General features: G+C 39.7%; 2 protein-coding genes across 4 annotated transcripts in view; one reads left to right on the top strand and one right to left on the bottom strand.

Moving 5' to 3' along the window:
* rbks (ribokinase) overlaps positions 1–7923 on the bottom strand; it is a 30209-nt gene extending 22286 nt beyond the window's left edge. Inside the window, exons 1-2 of the mRNA XM_054613387.1 lie at positions 7874–7923; positions 5353–5414 (exon numbers count right to left, since the gene is read on the bottom strand). Of these exons, the coding sequence (XP_054469362.1) occupies positions 5353–5411 (59 nt within the window). The 5' untranslated portion in view covers positions 5412–5414; positions 7874–7923. The remainder of the gene's footprint in view (positions 1–5352; positions 5415–7873) is intronic.
* Positions 1465–19218, top strand: part of babam2 (BRISC and BRCA1 A complex member 2) — a 93569-nt gene continuing 75815 nt past the window's right edge. The window contains exons 1-4 of one of the 3 annotated variants that reach the window (XM_054613384.1): positions 1465–1528; positions 8514–8670; positions 11926–12002; positions 17089–17183. In XM_054613384.1, the coding sequence (XP_054469359.1) occupies positions 1501–1528; positions 8514–8670; positions 11926–12002; positions 17089–17183 (357 nt within the window). In that variant the 5' untranslated portion in view covers positions 1465–1500. The other 2 variants (XM_054613385.1, XM_054613386.1) reach the window with 2 other exon arrangements.

Here is a 19218-nt window from a genome sequence, read left to right as displayed (position 1 = left end):
GATGACGATACGCGTCTGTAAAACAAAAAGATATAACAAAATGAATACATTCTACATAAAACATCTAAGACTAGCCGCCAGTCATTGGTGTCCCGTCCCACGAAAAAAGAGTTTGATACCACTGTTATATCTGTATGGTAAATATAACTGCCGCCAGTAGCCAGCTAGCTTAGCTTAGCTTAGCATAAAGATTGGAAAACAGCTAGCCTGTCCAAAAGCAATAAAATACAACTATTAGTGCCTTGAAAGCTCACTGACTAATACATTATATCTTGTTTGCTCAATCAAAACTCCAGGAGGACTGGACAAGAAGTAGTCCGACTAATAACCACCCATAAAACCACAACATGGCATCTATACACACCTACGTTTTCAGGCAGAATAAAGAGAGAAACCATGTTTAGGGAGGTGCTGATTAACAGATTTAGTAACCTGTGGACTGAGCTACTTTATAACTGCTGGCCACTCACAGACATTTCTTTTTTGCAAGCATCATAGTGTATTATAATTTCCATAGTTGTAATACATTATAATTCATATATTTATAATTATAATTATTTTATTAAATGCATTCTTATCACTGCTATATTGCATTAGAATGTGATAATAAGTTACTCTAAGCGTTCACTGTTTACTACTAAGTAAAGTGAAAATATATAAAATAGTACAACATTTATGCAACATACAAAATGTTAAATTTGTACTTTACTTCAATCAAACAATAACTTATAATCACATCATAATGAATTGTAAAAATATTATAATGTATTATACAAAATTAATATGATGCATTGCAACTATGGGAATTATAATACAGAATGATCATTGCAGTGACCAGCTATTATGAAGTATTATGGTATGACATTGTTGACTTTGTAAAATACTTTATAAAGTGTTATGATTATTGTTATGAAGCATTATTTATTATTCTAAGCATCATTTGTATTTATTATTGCTTCTAACTTTAATTATACAGTGCTATAGGCAGATAATAATGCATCATAAGCTTGTTTTAATGAGTTATAGACATTAGAGTTTGTCTGTGTCCGTCATACACAGGTCACTAATCAGTTTTCAGTGCCCAGGTACTGATTTGTTATGCGCCATAATTGATCTCTACATTTAAATGTTTATGACATTTATTGAGATAGTCACACAATTGTGAACCTTACGTAAAAAAATACATATTAACATAACATTTGGCCGACAGCCACCTAAGGACAGATTACTGTAAAATAAACAGATTCCAAATTCTTAAATAAACCCACCCACTCCTCCTCATGCCCGGAGAGACACTCGGCTATTGTTGTCTGTGGTGAGTGCACCAAACAAACAGGGCAGTTATGTGCTAAAGTGCAACCTCGGTGAGTTTTCTCCCATGGAACCCAAAAGGCAGCGAAGCAGGTGTTTCGATGACGTGAAGTGTTTGCTCTGCGGCCGGCTCTCATTTCCCTCTCCTCCGTCTCTATGAGAGTCATTCCTTAGCTTTTGGCGAGCAACATGGGGGAAGTGGACAAAAACAAAAAATGTAAGTGCTGTTTCTCACAAAGTTTGAGCTAGAGTTCGTCTTTCCAGCAAACAAACACCCTCTGAAGTGAACTTACAAAATAAGATACACAGAGTGAGCTAGAGCTTCTTTCATATAATGACTGAATGTTAAGCATGGGTACTATATGGTCGTTTTGAACACAGAAGCCATTTTAATCTGCTCAGGTTGTGGCTCAGGCAGGAAGCTTTTTCAAAACTATATGCATCAATTTCCCTCGTCCGTGAAGCTCTCTTCGACTGAGGCTCGAAGCGAATCAAGACAAGGTGAAGCCTTAACAAAGAACGGGTCGAGCAAAGACAGCATACCTTACATGGTCACAGTAAGCTGCTTTTCTAACAAGAGGCGCTGGGTTGGAGCACGACGTGGGCATTTATTTTTGCCTGGTCCGACCGTTTGTTAGGAGACATGCGTTGTTTCTATTATTCACTCGGCGGGCAGAATATATCCCCCCATATATCCCCCCTTGTTATACCCATTGATATATCCTATATCAATGGGTATAACAAGCCACTTGTCAACCTGTTCCGTGTCTCAATTGGTCGGCACTCATGGAAACTTTCCCAGCTTACAGGAAAAGGTTGGCACACAGATCTCTGACACGGCTTATGGTATAGAGAAATCCTCCTTGCAGTACTTGCAGAACTATCCAGAATATTTGGAAAAAGTGAATACTTTATAAATAGGTTTTTGTAAACTTGATGAGAAAACACCATCTTACAGCACATCCCGAGTTGAAAATGCCCAGGGTTGGGGGAGAAAAACTGGAAGAAGCTGTAAGCAATCCATTTTTGCATTAAAATTTGTTGATTATCAAAATTGTTGCCGATTCATTTTCTATCAATGGACCAATTGATCAACTAGTCGTTAACTAACCCCACCTACATGTGGGGCCCACATCTGTGAGTCCAGGTTTGTGATTCAGTCTGACCAAAACATTAGATAAAGGTGCGTTTACTGTGCTTTGGTAGAAACGATCCTGTGGTACATCATGGCTCTGCTGAGAAACTTCACTGAGCAGGTGATAAGTGTCTCCACTGAGTGAAACTGAGGCAGCAGGGGGCACTGTATGGCTTTGACAATTGGTTAAAGCCTGAGAAGCTCCGCTGCTCCTCCTCTTTGTGCACTGCAGACAGTAAGTAGACCTCCGACACAACTTTTTTACTGCCATCCAAAAAAAAGCAGCATAGTATGCTCTACAGCCTGACTAATACATTTATCGCAAAAAAGCCATCGGGTCTGATTTTACACTCGTGTGTTTGTGTGGGGCGAGACGGAAGCGGAAGAGAGAGACGAGAGTGTGAGATGTGTGTTTTCTGTGTTTGAGTGCCTCCGCTGTCTGCCAGCCAATTGTGCTGCCGCCCAAACACTGGCTGTTCAAGACAACTGGATTTCTAACTTCAAAGCCATGCATGTCACTTTGAAGGGCTGCGGAAGTATTGCAACTACCCTCCCCTATCCGCATTCTGACCCCCATCCAAAAAAGCCACAACCCCACACACACACACACACACACACACACACACACACACATACACACACAAACACACGCACACACACACACACACACGCTCTCCAAAAACAGGCCATTTCCCGTTAGCTCATTAGGGTCTTAATTGGCAACGCCTGCCCTTCAAAGCAGAATGTCGCTGGTTGAATTTCTAATGAGCAACAAAATAAATACTCCCCCCCCACCACAACAACCAAAAAACAGTAGGAGAAGGCATATGTTTTTGATAAGTTGGAACTAGTGAGTGACAACGAAGATGTGACAACTTTTTTTTCTCCCGTCAGCAAATATTGTGTGAAGACGTGTCATTGCACCGTATTTGCTTAACGCATCTATCGAGATTGTGTCATTCCTCACAAAGGTTATGGTAAATGATGATGACAAACTGTATTTCAACTAACCCATTGTGCTGCAGCTGATGACTAATGACTTGTGGGAAAGGATCCTACTTGGCTCAACAAATCTCACCACGTAGGATGGTGATGCAATGCTGACACTTTCGTAAGCAGCAGGTATACCAGATAGTCCGCACACTTTGAGGCTTTGACTCCGGAGTCAGATTGGTCATGGGATGGTCACACATACAATGATGTAATCAATGATTTTCATGTTTTCTACAGTAATAATGACCTGCTGGAACAGTGGATCTATTCTTCTAGCAGGAGATATTTGCAGAAAGATGGACAGATGCCTCCATATTTAACCAGAAGTCTGCTCACAATTTTTTCATAATGGCCTAAGAGCTGTAGGACCACACACACTTTTAGACAAGGGATGTTCAACATTTTGGGTGTTAAGGACAAGTTTTGAAAAGGCAGCCAGTGGCAATATCTAAGTTTAGACCACTTCCTCTATTCCTGTATAGACAGGACTGTGCAGTCAATTTAAAGTCATAATGGAAAATACCCTTCAGCCCTTATGCCATATTTTCCACAAGCTTTGCATTTAAAAATAAAACGCCTGAAGGAAAATTGTGTAAAATAACAGTAACAAAGGGAAACATGTTTAAAATAGACAATTGACAGTTTACTAAGCTACACCCCCTTGGTTATTGTTGCTATGCCTGTCGTGTTCTATAGCGAGACATAAAAATGACACAGAGATGACTTATAGTTGTAGGCCAACCTGGAAGTTAGCATCGCACTGGTTTCCTCATTTTTACCGTTGGATTTTGGATTATTGCGTAAATTTTGCCGTCTTTAAAACGAAGACTGTCGCTGGCAGATTTTCTCAGCTGTAGCTAGTTAGCTCATAAACTAACATTAGGGTCATAGATTGGCTGATATCACTTGTCTCCGGCTGACTTTTTCTTGTCGCCTGCTGACTCGTATGAATAAAAAAATATGCACTTGCATTTGTATTGCAGTACACAGTAGCACGCTAGTTAGCTGGGCTTGCTAATTATTGCAGCTAACGCTACACTTTAGCTCTTTGGTTTTTAATTTGTAACCAAAAATGATTTGCAGAGTATCGCTCTTACCACAGCTACAGGCACACCTCTTCGGCATGTGGAAATGTGCTTGTTAAGACTCTTTAAAAAATAAGCAATGCTTAGTTGTGTGACATCTCATCACAGATTATGGTCTTTGTGTGGACATGATTAGTGATTTAGTCTAATTTAAGAGCTAGTTTTCACGCTTGGACTGTTTCATTTGTAGTGTTTTTAGTGGCTCGGAGAGGTGAAAGTGTCCAGTATTACACAAAAAAACATCAACTAGAGTCAGACAGTCAAAAGAAGTAAATATAATTGCGTGTAAAACCAACAAACAAAATCTTGTGGCTCTTTAGATCTCTCTTTGGACGTCTTGGGGGGTCCTGAACACCAGGGTGGGAACCACTGGGTTTAAATTCAGATGGAAAGCCCTATTATTTTTGGAATACTAGTCCCAATGCTATAAAATATATGTCTTTAACCTTTTAAGATGTATAAGCAGATGATTAGGCTTGTTTTTCAATATTTGGAACTAATACATTTTCAAAAACATATCAAAAAATCAATGTTGAAACCCTAGCTATGTATTAAACAAAGCCACCTGGGTCCTGACCAAAAGGTTAGAGCCATTTTTTTAAATACATGTCCTCATATGATCATGAACATTTGCCCAATGCCCTGCTTCCTGTTGGGCCCACCTGAGGAAGCAGAGGAGTTTCCTGGACCCGGATTTAGCTAAAGAATCTAAACCCCGGCCTTCTCATGAAACATAGGGTTGATTTACAGTAATTTGAATACCGACACAACTTTTTTCACCACCTACTGGTGTGTTAGCGGACAAAAGTTACAACATAAGTTACTCACCTCACCAAGTCAGTCATACAGGAGCCAACCACCATCACATCAAAAGCCTCTTCGGTCATGATCTGTTTGAAAAAATCATCTGTGTTATTTCTACAGCAGCAACACTCATTTCTTGACATGAAATATCTTAAAAAAATATTCTTTTAAATTATGTGTTGACAATTTGGGGGATTCTTGAATTTCTCAACCACCGTCCAGTTTTTGTTTTTTTTAACAGTAAAACCTATTCATAAACAAGGACAAAATCTAAAGCATACTGGGGCTCCTCGGGGGCATATCAGGCAACATATGTAAACTAGTTTTCCCAACAGCCTTCAAACAAACAATCACTTGATATAATTTATCTCCCACATTAGCATGAGCTTGACTGAAACAAGGAAGAAGGTAAAAATAGAGCATTCATCTCTGTCTGAGTTGGACAGGTTCCAATCTTATTGGGGGTGGAGGTGGTGGTGGTACGCCACGTGAATGCACCACGGCCCAGCAAAAGTCTATAATTAATTCAATCCTCGGCTTGTATCGCAGCTAATGCTAGCGTGTTAATCTCCTCAAATCTCTGCCGAAGCAGTGGAGGACTTGGAAAGCCTGGCCGCTGGCTGCAGGATGGCTCAATTCTCTCTTCCCACATCTCGCAGCATATTGTCTTCCCTCGGCAGGCATGAAAAGCTCGCCCAGAAAACCCTCTGCGTCTCCACTGCAGGAGAATATTATGGGATCGGCATTGTCCAACCACTTGAAATCAGCACGGGGCCCTCTTTAAATTCTCCCTCTCTTGTTGAATTTGAGGCGGATTCACATTAAGCAGACCAACCTGAATGTGTGTTTGTCGACACAGATCTAAATGAATACGAATGTATGATTTAAGAGATGATTAAAGAGTTGACCTTCACTTTTTTTAGGGAATTAACAAAGCGTGCTCTCAAAAGGCCACAGTCATGTGTTTAAAACAATTAAGTCTGAATGCTAATTAAAGTTGCACACAGTGGATTAAACTATTTAGACGGAGCCATAAGCAAAATCCCCAAGAAAAATGTTGTTGGAGCCATTTAAAAAACAAAACAAAAAAAAAAACATGAAAGATTACACATTTTGCCTATGTCTGGTTAGGCTGTATAATGATTGTTATTACAATGATATGACTATTTATGTTTATAAAAACGAGAGTAGGAGTTTAGATAAGGGCTATAATCACAGAAATACTCCTTATACTCCCATTCCACCAAACACACACAAACATTTAGTTTGCAAAGGCTCTTTTATTCACAGTGTCGAATTCTCCTAACCATTTCAGAACACTTGAAAGACAACTGTCGCAGAACATTAAACCAGTAAGATGACCCCTGGGGTCAATGAATAAATTACTGTACACCGGTAATGGCTGGATCATTACCAGCATTACATATTTTACAGTTGCTGTTCCCAATGGATACTTCATCATCTACATGTATTCTTACTTATTCTGAATCACCACAATGATGGCGGAAATTCCCAGTTGTGAATCAGCCCCATAGCCCTCCTGTGGAAACACCACTGGTCTTGCTTCCCGCATTGATATAATTCTATGCCTTTGTACTCATCTCACGTTTAGATTTTTTCAAGGTACGATTTGTTCCATTCGTACAAGACAAACACATTCATGGTGTCATTTCACATGACACTTTGAATGAATCTCAGTCTGTTATTTTGTGGTTTTTTTGCCAAAGGCCAAACAGCCACCCACCCCTCATGTCAATAATATAGTTGGGCCTATATTTTCTCTTTTTGCAGGATTCCGGTAGTCATACACATACAATTCTAAGTGATTTATTTTTGTTTAATCAATTTACCCTTCTGTGTAAATACAAGGTAGGAAAATATTACACTAGAAACACAGGCTTTAAGGGAAACAGCCATGCATTAGGGTTTACATATGTGAACTTTTACTCATATATGAGTATATATATTTATATATATTTATATATATATTTATATACAGTACCAGTCAAAAGTTTGGACACACCTTCTCATTCAACTACTTTGAAGAATCTAAAATATAAAACATATTCTGGTTTGTTGAGCATTTGTTTGTTTACCACATAATTCCATATGTGTTCCTTCATAGTTTGGATGTCTTCAATATTAATCTACAGTGTAGAAAAAAATAAAAATAAAGAAAAACCATTGAATGAGAAGGTGTGTCCAAACTTTTGACTGGTACTGTATACGTATATAAGCATACACATATTCAAGTAGTTACAGTACTACAATACTCCCTCCTATATGTAGGCAACTTATGTATTAAATTGGTGATTACTGAAGCATTATGAATAAAAATACATAGTGTGAAAGGTTGTGTTGCATTGTTGATGTATTGACCTGTAAGATGCACTGCTCATAGTCTAACTACTGATAAAGTGGAGTTCAAATGTGTAGTATGATTGGAATAGTGATCGTCAAAAGGACCATCATAATACGGACACTAAAGTCAAATCATATGCATTTAGACACACTGTTAATACATAATAATAACAACAGTAAGTACCTTGCATTCCTATGTGTTCCTGCAGAGTTACAACCAGACCAGCGCCGGGCAAAGTGCATCAACCGACAGCTGCCTGACCTTACAGCTGATGCCAGATCCATTTATGTCACTAAATAAATTCATACGCATTTATTGTTGCTTATAATTCTTTATTTATGATTACATCAAAGGAAATACGATTCATGAGTTCTTCATAGAGGGGGGAAATGTGGCTTAGCGAGTGAAACCCGTCACCGTGTCTACAGGCATCAGCACGGACGGCTATGTGTGCGGGGGGCGATCAGGAAGGACCCAAACAACATGGACCCGGAAATGCTGGGAGCATGAAGTAAACAGTGGACTTAAAGCTTAAACTGTCGGCTCTCCAGCTCGTCCGGGTACTGTACTTCACACTGCACGTTGTGTCTACATGGACAGTAATAAATAGATGCTTTTTTTCACTAAGCTAGTTGCTCAAATTGTGGCATTTCTGCGCTCTATGCTGTGGTAAGCTAACAGTGGCTAACTGTAGCGGGCTCACGGTGATTACACTAGAAACACCTGGTGTGACAGATCTTTACGCGTGGTCCCGTCCCACGTGTGGGGCCGTCACGTGGTCTCTCGCTCGTGTGATTGACGTGTCCCTGTATCCCCCCCACAGGCTCCTCCACCCTGGACACCATGAACAGCGTGGCCCCTGAGGTCGCCCTGCAGAGGATCGCCCCCGAGCTGCGGCCCCTGCTGTCCGGTGTTGTGCGGAACGGCCGCGTGGGACTGGACTCCACCAGCTGTCTGCGTGTCACAGACCTCAAGACTGGGTGAGGAGCAGGAGGGTACAACACGTGACACGAACACAGCAGTGGTGTGAGCATTGGTTCTCATGGATGTAGTAACAAACTCAGGACGCCCAGATGTTCAGAACACTGGGCTCATTGAAGGAATCATGGGAGGCATTATTATCATTACATTACATTACAGTCATTTTATCCAAAGCGACTTACAATCAGTAGTATATATTACATATCATTCACCCATTCACACACTGATGACAGGCTACCATGCAAGGTGCCACCATCAGACTCTAACTAACATTCACATCCAGTCCACACCGATGGCAAGCCTTCAGGAGCAACTTGGGGTTAAGTGTCTTGCCCAAGGACACATCGACTGCCGAAGCCGGGTATCGAACCACCGACCCTCTGATTGGAGATAAAATATATAAATAAGATTTTATTAGTCCCGCAGCGGGGACATTTACAGGATTACAGCAGCAGAGAGGATAGTGCAAACAAGAGACATAGTAAAAAAAACAAGATCAAAAATAAGTATTATAAATAAGCAAATGAGCAAAAAAAGAAAATTGTAAAGAATCCACAGTAACTGATATATATACAGTACCAGTCAAAAGTTTGGACACACCTTCTCATTCAATGGTTTTTCTTTATATATATATATTTTTTTTTCTACATTGTAGATTAATACTGAAGACATCCAAACTATGAAGGAACACATATGGAATTATGTGGTAAACAAACAAATGCTCAACAAACCAGAATATGTTTTATATTTCAGATTCTTCAAAGTAGTTGAATGAGAAGGCGTGTCCAAACTTTTGACTGGTACTGTATGTACAGACAGAAACTATTATAACTATTGTATTGCACAGAGTATTTGTATTGCACAGGTTTTTGGTGTCGTGTGGTCTACTGGGAGCAGAGTTGGTTGTGCAACCTGACAGCAGCAGGAAGGAAGGACCTGCGGTATCTCTCCTTCACACACCGGGGGTGAAGCAGCCGGTGGTGAAGGAGCTGCACAGAGCTGCCAGGGTGTCCTGCATGGGGTGGGAGGTGTTGTTCATCAGGGATGACAGCTTGGCCATCATCCTCCTGTCTCCCACTACTTCCACCGTATCCAGTGGACACCCCAGCACACTGCTGGCCTTCTAGTAGTCAAGGCAGCTTCATTTTATAAACTCTGGGATTGCAGTTCACATTTCAGCGAGAGGCAATTAATACAATTAAAAACAGTCATTAAAAATCCCAAGGGAAAAGAACACAATAACTAGGTAAAATATAATAAGTTGGGTATGAAATACACAAATAATAGTTACAGTGCAGTGTAAGAAATGCTTGAATGAAGTCAGCGGCAAACAGAAATGTCTTCAGCCTTGACTTAAACGAAGGGAGAGTTGGAGTGGACCTGCACTTTTCTGGGAGTTTGTTCCATAAGTTTGCGCATAAAAACTGAACGTTGCTTCTGCATGTTAAGTTACGACTCTAGTGACAGAGAGCACACCTGTCCCAGATGACCTGAGAGGTCTGTGACATCATATTACAAATAGATTTTGGCCGTAAACCATTCAGTGCTTGAAAACCAACAGTAGTTTTTTGAAATCGAATCTTTGACAAACAGGAAGCCAGTGTAAAGACGTCAGAACTGGAGAGATGTGATCCTCTTCCTTGGTCTTAGTGAGGACTCGAGGAGCAGCATTCTGTATCAGCTGTAACTGTCTAATGGTTTTTAAAGGGACACCTGTAAAGACACAGTTACAGTGGTCGAGACAAGTTTTGCCCGATCATGCTGAGACATAAATCCTTCACTCCTGATATATTCTTAAGGTGATGAAAGGCTGAGTTTGTAATCGTCCCAATGTGGCTGTTTAGAATCAGGTCTGATTCCATGACTACGCCTAGATCTCCGGCTTGGTTTGTGAATTTAAAAACAGCAGATTGAAGCTGAGCGCTGACTTTTAATCGTTCCTCCTTTGCTCCAAAAAACACCTTCAGCAGTTTAATCATTGTACCAAAATGCTCCTTGAGCTTTTATGTGATTTTTGTTTTTCACAGTCTTGTACCTTTCCCTTTTTTCTTTTTTTTATTAATGAACCAGAAATTTTTAACAACAACATCACAGATCCTTTTTTTTTATTGAACCAGCATCCTGTATGTGTGACCAGTCACACATACAGGATGCTGGTTCAATATGCTTTGCTACGGTCCCTTCCTGTAGTGGCTGTTGTGTTGACCTTCATCATTTGGGTTTTGTAATCCCATATAGGATTTGCCTTTCAAAACTAAAGGTGATCAAATTTGGTTTTAACAGTGGCAGTTGTTATTGACCACAAACTAGTCATTGATATCATTTTTTTGCAAGGAAACTAGACACCACAACAACTTCTTGGTGCTAAAGGTGGACAGTTTTTTTTAATTTTAAAAAGTACCCACATGTTGGCTTTAATGGCCATTGATTTTTTTTTCTTTTCTACATGACTGGATTCCTCAGATTTTATGAGTTGTTATTGTTTGTTCTTTTCAATAATATGTCATTGGAAGGAACGTTAGGTGTACAAAAACATTCAAATATAACAATGATTGTCCCTCCATATTTTTGTATTTTTCCCCCTGCCCCCTCCCACCCAACCCTCATCAACTGCCAAACCAAAAAGGTTAAAAGAAAAACTAAATAATTTAAATAAACATTAGTGACATAAATACAAATTAAAAGATAAATACAATTATTATTTTTTGACCAGAACTGGATACCTCAGATTTCCTGACATTACACACATTTAAAAAAAAAAAAAAAAAAGGGCTCAGCAGTACACCTTCATTTTTTCATGATTTCAAACAATAAAATCACACTAATGTAACCCCCCACAAGTTACATGCAGGTTGAGTGATAGAAAATAAATGGGCTTTAACCTAAATCCTTTTAAAATGTCAGTCGTGAAATTGATTTGAGAAAGTTGAACTTATTAAAAAGTTTAGGTCGATACATTTTGCCATCGCGTAGCTCCAAGTTATTCTCGTATAAAGTGAACGCTGCATTAGAGGAGGGGCATGAAAGCCAGCTGACATTTCAGGCAGCTTGAGTTTTAAAACTGTCACATGTGTAGAAAAGGGTTTGACATTAATAGAAGGTGGTGTGGTTTGTCCCACGATTTTAAGTTTGCAGCATCAAAGTCATTAATACATTGTGCTTTTAAATGAATCATAAACCTTTCTGATGCTCACTGTTCTCAGGCCAATTTATTTATTATGTCTTTTGTTGTTTCCAATAACTCCCATTTTCAGCTGTACATCTCTGACCCCTGGTCCCTGCTGTGATCGCTTCAAACTTCACATCCCCTATGCTGGAGAAACCCTGAAATGTGAGTAAATGAGTCATTCTCCTGTCGGCCATTTTCAAATGAATCCCAGCAGTTTAGTCTCTGATGATGGTTGAATAAGCACTAATATTCGTTGTTGGTACTGTTGGCTTTTTTTTCTCTCTAATATTTTATTGGAAGGAACGTTAAGTGTACAGAAACCTAATAACCATTATTAAAAAAATAATAATAATGATTAGAAATAAAATATGTTGGAGAACCTAAGTTAAAATACTCAAAACACAATGCATTCAGTCATCTCATAAATCCGATCCTCGGGGACAGTACAAAGCGCCATTTACAAATTAAGTTAATAGTCAATTCTGTTTGCACAAGTCACATTTTTCATTTTAGCAGTTGGAAAAATTGATTGGAACATAAAACAACATAAAAAATTGGAACATAAATAATGCAAGCGGTCTTAATCATAGAGAAGCACTGGTAGTTGGTCATAATAAGATGAGAGGGGCTGTAAGGTAGAATAAGATTTCTGGGCTCATCCGCAACTGGCAAATTTTAGATTATTTTTCCAGTTTAAGGAAGTGGGGGAAAAAATCATGTCCTCCATAAGGAAAGATGATGAAGGGGGTGCAGGGGACTTCCAAAGAGGTAATATCCTTCTGTGATGGGGAACAGAAGCAAAAGCAATAATACCAAGCCGCCTCAATGTGGAGTGTTCATCTAACTGGGTAAACTCCAAAAATAGCTACACCAGGTTGGACCTCCGACCCCAATGACTTCAGAAGTAATTTCATGAAAGGAGGACCAGAAACGTTTCAATTTAGGGCATGACCAGAACATTTGCTGAGCTTTGATTGTGCACAGCGGTCGCATTTGTCATCTACTTCGGGTAGAACTTTAAATGGGGAGAGATGAATTCGATGTAGAACCTTTAAAGTGGATTAGATAAAATAAGATAATCCTTTATTAGTCCCGCAGCGGGGAAATTTGCAGGCTTACAACAGACCCAACGGGACCCAACGGGCACAGGAGGAGGAGGAGCGGACATGAGCCATAGCAACTCTTTCTCCTCACTTACTATTGCTAAGATTATGGTATTTGAATAATATCATTTTTATTGTTGGCTTTTGTAAAGATCATTTTTGAAAATAAACTACTAACCAACTTTGTTTTGCCTTATTAGGCCACAAAAAAGAAGTGGTACTAGCAGAAGTAGAACTAGGGGTCAACTTCAGTCTTAAAATCAGGCTTGTCTGATCTTTCAATATGTTCCCAGATTGGTTTACTGCAAACACAAATTAAGGAACCGTGGCTGATTAAACTATTTAATTCATTTTGATTTCATTTGCTTGTTCTCTAAAATGTAAGTGCGAACAGCATTTCAATTTACAGGTTTCCCACTGTGCTCAGGTTAATTGATTCATTGTCTAGACGAGCAATGGGCATGCACTTTGAAAAAGAAAAAAAGGAAACAACCAGTGCTGAATTAATTTGATTTCAGATAAAACATTTCAATTCAACCTTGATTAGTTTCAAGAGATCCACTTTGAAGACCTCGGGTGGTTTCAGGTCCCCAAGCCCAGCGGATGAATGAAGCAAACATGTTGAGCACGCTCTCAAAGAGGTCAAATGAAGACAGTGGAAATATCCTAACAAGAACTTAAGTTGACCAGCAAGAGGGTTGCCAGTGACAACCACCATATAAACACTCTGTATCACTTGAACAAAATGCACAATTAACCAAAGGGTACCATAGGAATGTTTTGCAATTTTATATGCAAGGAGTAGAACCAAAAGCACCCACAGAAAGAACAAAAAAACAATACTTTTGTGATTATGGTGACGCTTAATCGGTGAAATGATGCCAGTAAACATGCCCTTGTTGAACTTCTACCGGAAGGCTCCCTCGCTTGTGAATCAAGTCCCCACATCAGAGGTTCTGCCGTTACGAGCATAAGTCCTAAAGTGCCCACAACACTTTAAAAAAAATGTGTAGCTATTAAAATCATGGTTTTGAATGTTTTCTACTTGGTGTTTCTGGAATTATGGAGACTCACAAGACCCATGCTGGACCTGGTGTGTGTGTGTGTGTGTGTGTGTGTGTGTGTGTGTGTGTGTGTGTGTGTGTGTGTGTGTGTGTGTGTGTGTGTGTGTGTGTGTGTGTGTGTGTGTGTGTGTGTGTGTGTGTGTGTGTGTGTGTGTGTGTGTGTGTGTGTGTGTGTGTGTGTGTGTGTTCTGAAAAGGTACCATCAGTTATTGTAATTGTTTTCTCACTGATCAAGTCATAAGTTCGGGGGCATTTGAAAGAGAGAGTGTTTGTCCAGTGTTTGGAATTGAAGATTCTTGCGTTCCTCAAAAGTACGTCAAAACTTGAAGCTGGCACGCAGGACTTTAACATTGAGATGAACGTCCGTTACATTCAAGCCTTCGCCAAACAAGTTCACGCAATGCTGATTACGCCTGTCGCCCCTTGGACCGGCGCTCTGAATTTTCGCAGCAGCTGGCGAGGGGGTGATGCGTTTTCAATCAGCCAGAGCTAAAGGGGGCAGGAAGTGGGGAGAGACCATAGCAATGGAGGGGCATAAGAGAATGGTGTGCGGAAGTTTTTCTGTCGTGGATCAAAGAGAAAAGACACTGGAGGCTCAGACACAAACAGAAAGTGTTGGACGTCGAGGACGTACTACAAGGCAAGCTCACCAGCTGGCTTTTGTTGACGGTGTTTATCTATTACTCTCACTCACCAAAGCTTCATGGGAAGAATGCTTTGAACTCATTCATCTGATGAAGAGGAAATGTTAACTATGAATGCTTTTAAAAATATTCATCAAAAAAACCTCATATCACGTATTCTCATTATCAGAACTCCATCAGGGTCTGCAACTCATTTTCTCTCCCATGTCAAAAACACAATTGGGCGGTGCAATTCACATCTGTCAGCTAGATAAGGGAAACAGGGTTTTTGTGGCTGGTGAGTTAAAGAAAGTTATTTTAAACAGACGTCTCAGAAGCCTGTTAATGTGCAGGTCTAAAACAATAAATGTAAGCCAAAATGATGCCTACAAGCTGCAGGAGATGGGGCTTGTGTCTGCAGCTTGGCAACATTATGAGTACTTGCATGAAGTACTGTAGGGGCCACTATTGGCCACTACTAGTTTTAATAGTGGCCCCTACACTATTAAAGCTACTTCCCTTTTGCAAACCATGTTTAGCAAAAGGGAAGTATGCTTTGCTTATTTTGCAAAATCTGCTCAAAACAATCTGTCCAGGCAGAAATGATTGTGACCGCACAGGAATAATGCAAAAACTACTCCATGGACATCGGACACTGAGAATATAAAAGCATCCAGACCATTTGAATATAACTTTTGATTACTTTTCAATATCAAGCACAATATTACTTTTGTCTTTTAGTGTCTATTAGGCACTGGTACTAATCATTTGTGACTGTTTTTTCTATTTTTGTGGAATTGTTTTTACTATATTTACCTCAATATTATTGCTATTCTATTTTTCTATTGGCATCACTTTTTATTGTTCATACATGCATACCTTTTTCTTTTCATTCTTCTGTTTGAAATCTTTGATCAATTTCCTTCCTAATAAGGGTTTGACATATATCTTGTGACAGAGCCATGTAATCCACCCTTTATTTACCCTTCCATTAAAGTATATTATGTATCTATCATAGTTTAGAAAGAAACCTTGGATCCTGACAACAAAAAAAAAAAAAAACCCTAAACAAAAGCCAGCTGTTGCTCTAGTGGCTGTACCTTCCTGTGTTCTGGCCTGAGGAAGAACGTTTGTTTAATCAGGGATGCTGGGTCGCAGGTTGGTGTCTGCCAGTCTGTGGACCTGCCCTCCGATAGCGTGCAAAAAAGGCACGGTGCACTCCGAGCAGAGCTAAGGGCTATTAACGCGAGCCCAGCCCCCCCCCAGCCCCCCCCCTCTCCCCCTCTTCACCACTGTGACTGGCACTGCTAAACAACAATTTGTGGCCTTTGTTGTTGTTCATATCAAGCCCTTATGACCTCAATTAAAATAGTCTGGCTGAAATAGAAGCGAGACTTTGAGAAAAGGCATGCAGAAACCAGACAACGCTTTTCTTTGCCGTCTGTGTGAACAAAGCAGTGTGGTTAAAAGCCCATGTAACCTGTAAAGGTTGACAGACCTCCATTTTACCTCTGGAGCCGTGCCAGCACATCTCTGACAGACTGCCAGTTGTTTGTAACAGATTTACAAGCCCGTCTCCTCGTCTCCTCGTTTGACTCCTCTCTCCGCTGGAAAAAAAAATATTTCCATATGTGTACGTTTTGCCTCCTCTCGCTGTGGCTGGAGCGGTCGAAAAAGCAGAACAGAACAGAACAGTCTTGCAGCACACAAATAGACTTGTGTAACATATTATCAGAACATTGTGTACCGGCAAAAGCAGTGTGTTATGTGATCATATTATATGATGGTCTTGTTGTTTGCCTCAGAAAAGGCCATTTCCAGGCTGTCATTTTTTATTTATTTTTTCTCTAAATGCATTTTCTTTAATTGTAGTGTTTTAGTACCTTTTGGTTTCACTCTTTTCAGATTTGGAAAAAAAAAAACTGAACTTGATTTTTGCATTGCTTAATGTTTGCTATTTTAAAAGTATCTGCAATTATCTTTACAAGACAGACTTGTTTGGCAGGATTTGAGTGGCTTCAATGATAAATGTCTAGTTTGCTCATGGATGGAGGTACGGCAGCCGCTGAAAAAAAAAAACCCAGCTGCCTTTAGAAGTAATTACATGTCAGATTCAGACTGAAGTTAGTTCAGGTAAAGAGAATGTCAAAGTGTTCCCTCTGCAGTTGGTTTTAGCAGTGTTCAAAAGAACTCTCCATATCTTGAAAGTAGATGGAATAAGGCATAATGCCACATTAATATAAGAAAAAAATTATACATTTCTTCAAATTTCATTTTAGGGCTCAGTTAGACACCAAATGACACATTAAGATGGAGTGCAAATATATATGATAATGAGCTCAAATGAAATTTTGCGCTCATTTTATAGCAAGAATGACAAGCAAAGTCAACTTTTTGAATTCATGTTCTCCATATTAGTCTTCAATCAGCTGATCGGTTTTTCATTCTTTCCTCCCAGGGGATATCATATTCAATGCACAGTATCCAGAATTGCCACCCGATTTTATTTTTGGAGAGGATGCCGAGTTTCTCCCTGAACCGTCGGAACTACCGGTGAGTATACACTCGTGTGAAAATCATTATTATTTCTTTCTTGATTTTTTTTTTTTTTTTTTTTGGGGGGGGGAGGACTTTAAATGTATTAGAAATGTGGTTTACTTTACAGTGAATCTATATTCTTTGTTTGACTACTCTTTTCCACAAGAAAAACAAAACTACCATATGATTAGTTTGTGTTCCTTTCCACTTAAAAGCCAGTGCTTTTCGTTTATTTGCCACATTGCATGGTTCTCCTACGTGGCCCAAAACGTCGGACAGATGTCGGACCCATTGATCATAACTTCTCTGATCCCAGTAACCGAAAGGAGTTGAAGCAGTGCCACATACACACTTAAGCTGCTTTCCCACCGGACAGAAACTCTGACATCTGGCTTTTGTCTTCAGTGGGAAAGGTTACAATCGGCATTAATTTCCGAGACAATCTTCACTGCAGTAGTCATGGGTGTTTTTCTGCTCCAGCTGGGATCGGCAGCGATGGAAACTTGACTTAAAACACGACAAGGATGGATACACTTCTTTTCGCCCCTTTTCCGGAGCGATTCTTTGAATGCTTTGACGACTTATTGTTATCAAGTTGTCGTACGCTTTTGCCAAAAACTAAATTAAACTCACCAGGCTGTCTGGTCGCTTAGCAGCAGCTGAGTTGTGGTGAGGTACAGTGTGTGTACTGGTAGTTCTGTTAGCTGTTAGCATTAAGATAAACACCTTCTACAAAACAATAAAAGTAAGCCAACTAACTACCAGTGATGTACGCTAACCATGGGCTTTAAAGCGTCATAAAACACACGTCATTCAAACTCCAAAACAAGTGGTGATGTATGCAGTCAATGGCCGAGGTACAGCGGGGAATGCACTGGTTGGTAAATTGGTTGGTAAATTGTAAGTGGTTAGCCAAACACAACATGCCAAACAATAAAAGAAGAAACTATGGGATAACAGTCTATTGCCTTTTTTAAACCTTTTTTGGTGGTATAAAGGTATTTGTAAAAGCAAACTAGCCAGCATGTGTGTGCGCAATAATTGGCTCTCATATTGAATTATGCCCTAAACATTGTTTTGACTGACTAGTTATCTGCAAATCTCTGTCAAGCCATGATTCACTGGCAAGCTAGCCTAAACAGGTTAAAGGGACTGTACCAGTTTGTGTAGGACATGTGTCGGTGTTGTAGAACTCAAGCTCGGTCTTGAGTCAAAGTGGATTTTATTTCAAGATGGGAGATATCACTAAAGTGCCCGTGCATTGTCTGATTTAACAGCATTACTGTGAAGGCTCCTGGAAAACAAATGGAACTCCCCACACATACAATTCACCTCTGGAATGCCTTTTGATTATTTGATCTTTTCTCAAGCTTATACCTTCACACATATACAGTGAATATGGCAATAAAGAGGTGAATGAAGATTTGATGTTGTAGTGCGGTGAGGGACTCGCACTAGTCTGGTATTGGTCTTTTCTCGGTCTTGAGACACTTGGTAATGACTTGGTCTTGGTGTAGGTGATCTGGACTACAACACTCACATGTATGTGAACCAGCAATCGTATGATTGGCATTAACATCCTTGATAAGGCTTCCAGGAAATATACCTGCAGTGGAAATTCACATAATCTGTATACTTATAACTTTTCAACATTAACATCTTGTTTTCAATGTTGACATACATTTAATTTTTTAACCAGAAAATGTTGAGATGAAAGGAACTAGACTTTGTAAATAGTTGTGTCTACTGGTTTTCTAGGACTGATTGCATCAGCACTGTCTAGTTTCAAATGAGGTGTGGTTTTAATGTTGTTATAGTATAACAAACTCCCACACAGCAAACGGTGGTTGAGACATGACCATAACTTCCTGATAATGTGAATGCATTTTGTAATCACACTTAATTTTTTATCCTGAACAATAACATTCGCCTTTGTTTCTCAAAGGTAGAAAGGAATACTCTGTAAATGTGTTCTGGTAATTTTACAAATGGGTTACTTTACAGAGGTATTCTAAAATCTAGGAATAACACATCTCCAGCAAAGTGAAAG

Source organism: Anoplopoma fimbria, chromosome 15 (assembly GCF_027596085.1).
Source record: "Anoplopoma fimbria isolate UVic2021 breed Golden Eagle Sablefish chromosome 15, Afim_UVic_2022, whole genome shotgun sequence".
Taxonomy (NCBI): domain Eukaryota; kingdom Metazoa; phylum Chordata; class Actinopteri; order Perciformes; family Anoplopomatidae; genus Anoplopoma; species Anoplopoma fimbria.
The sequence above is the reverse complement of the archived record's forward strand: the minus strand, read 5'-3'. Positions and strand labels throughout refer to the sequence as shown.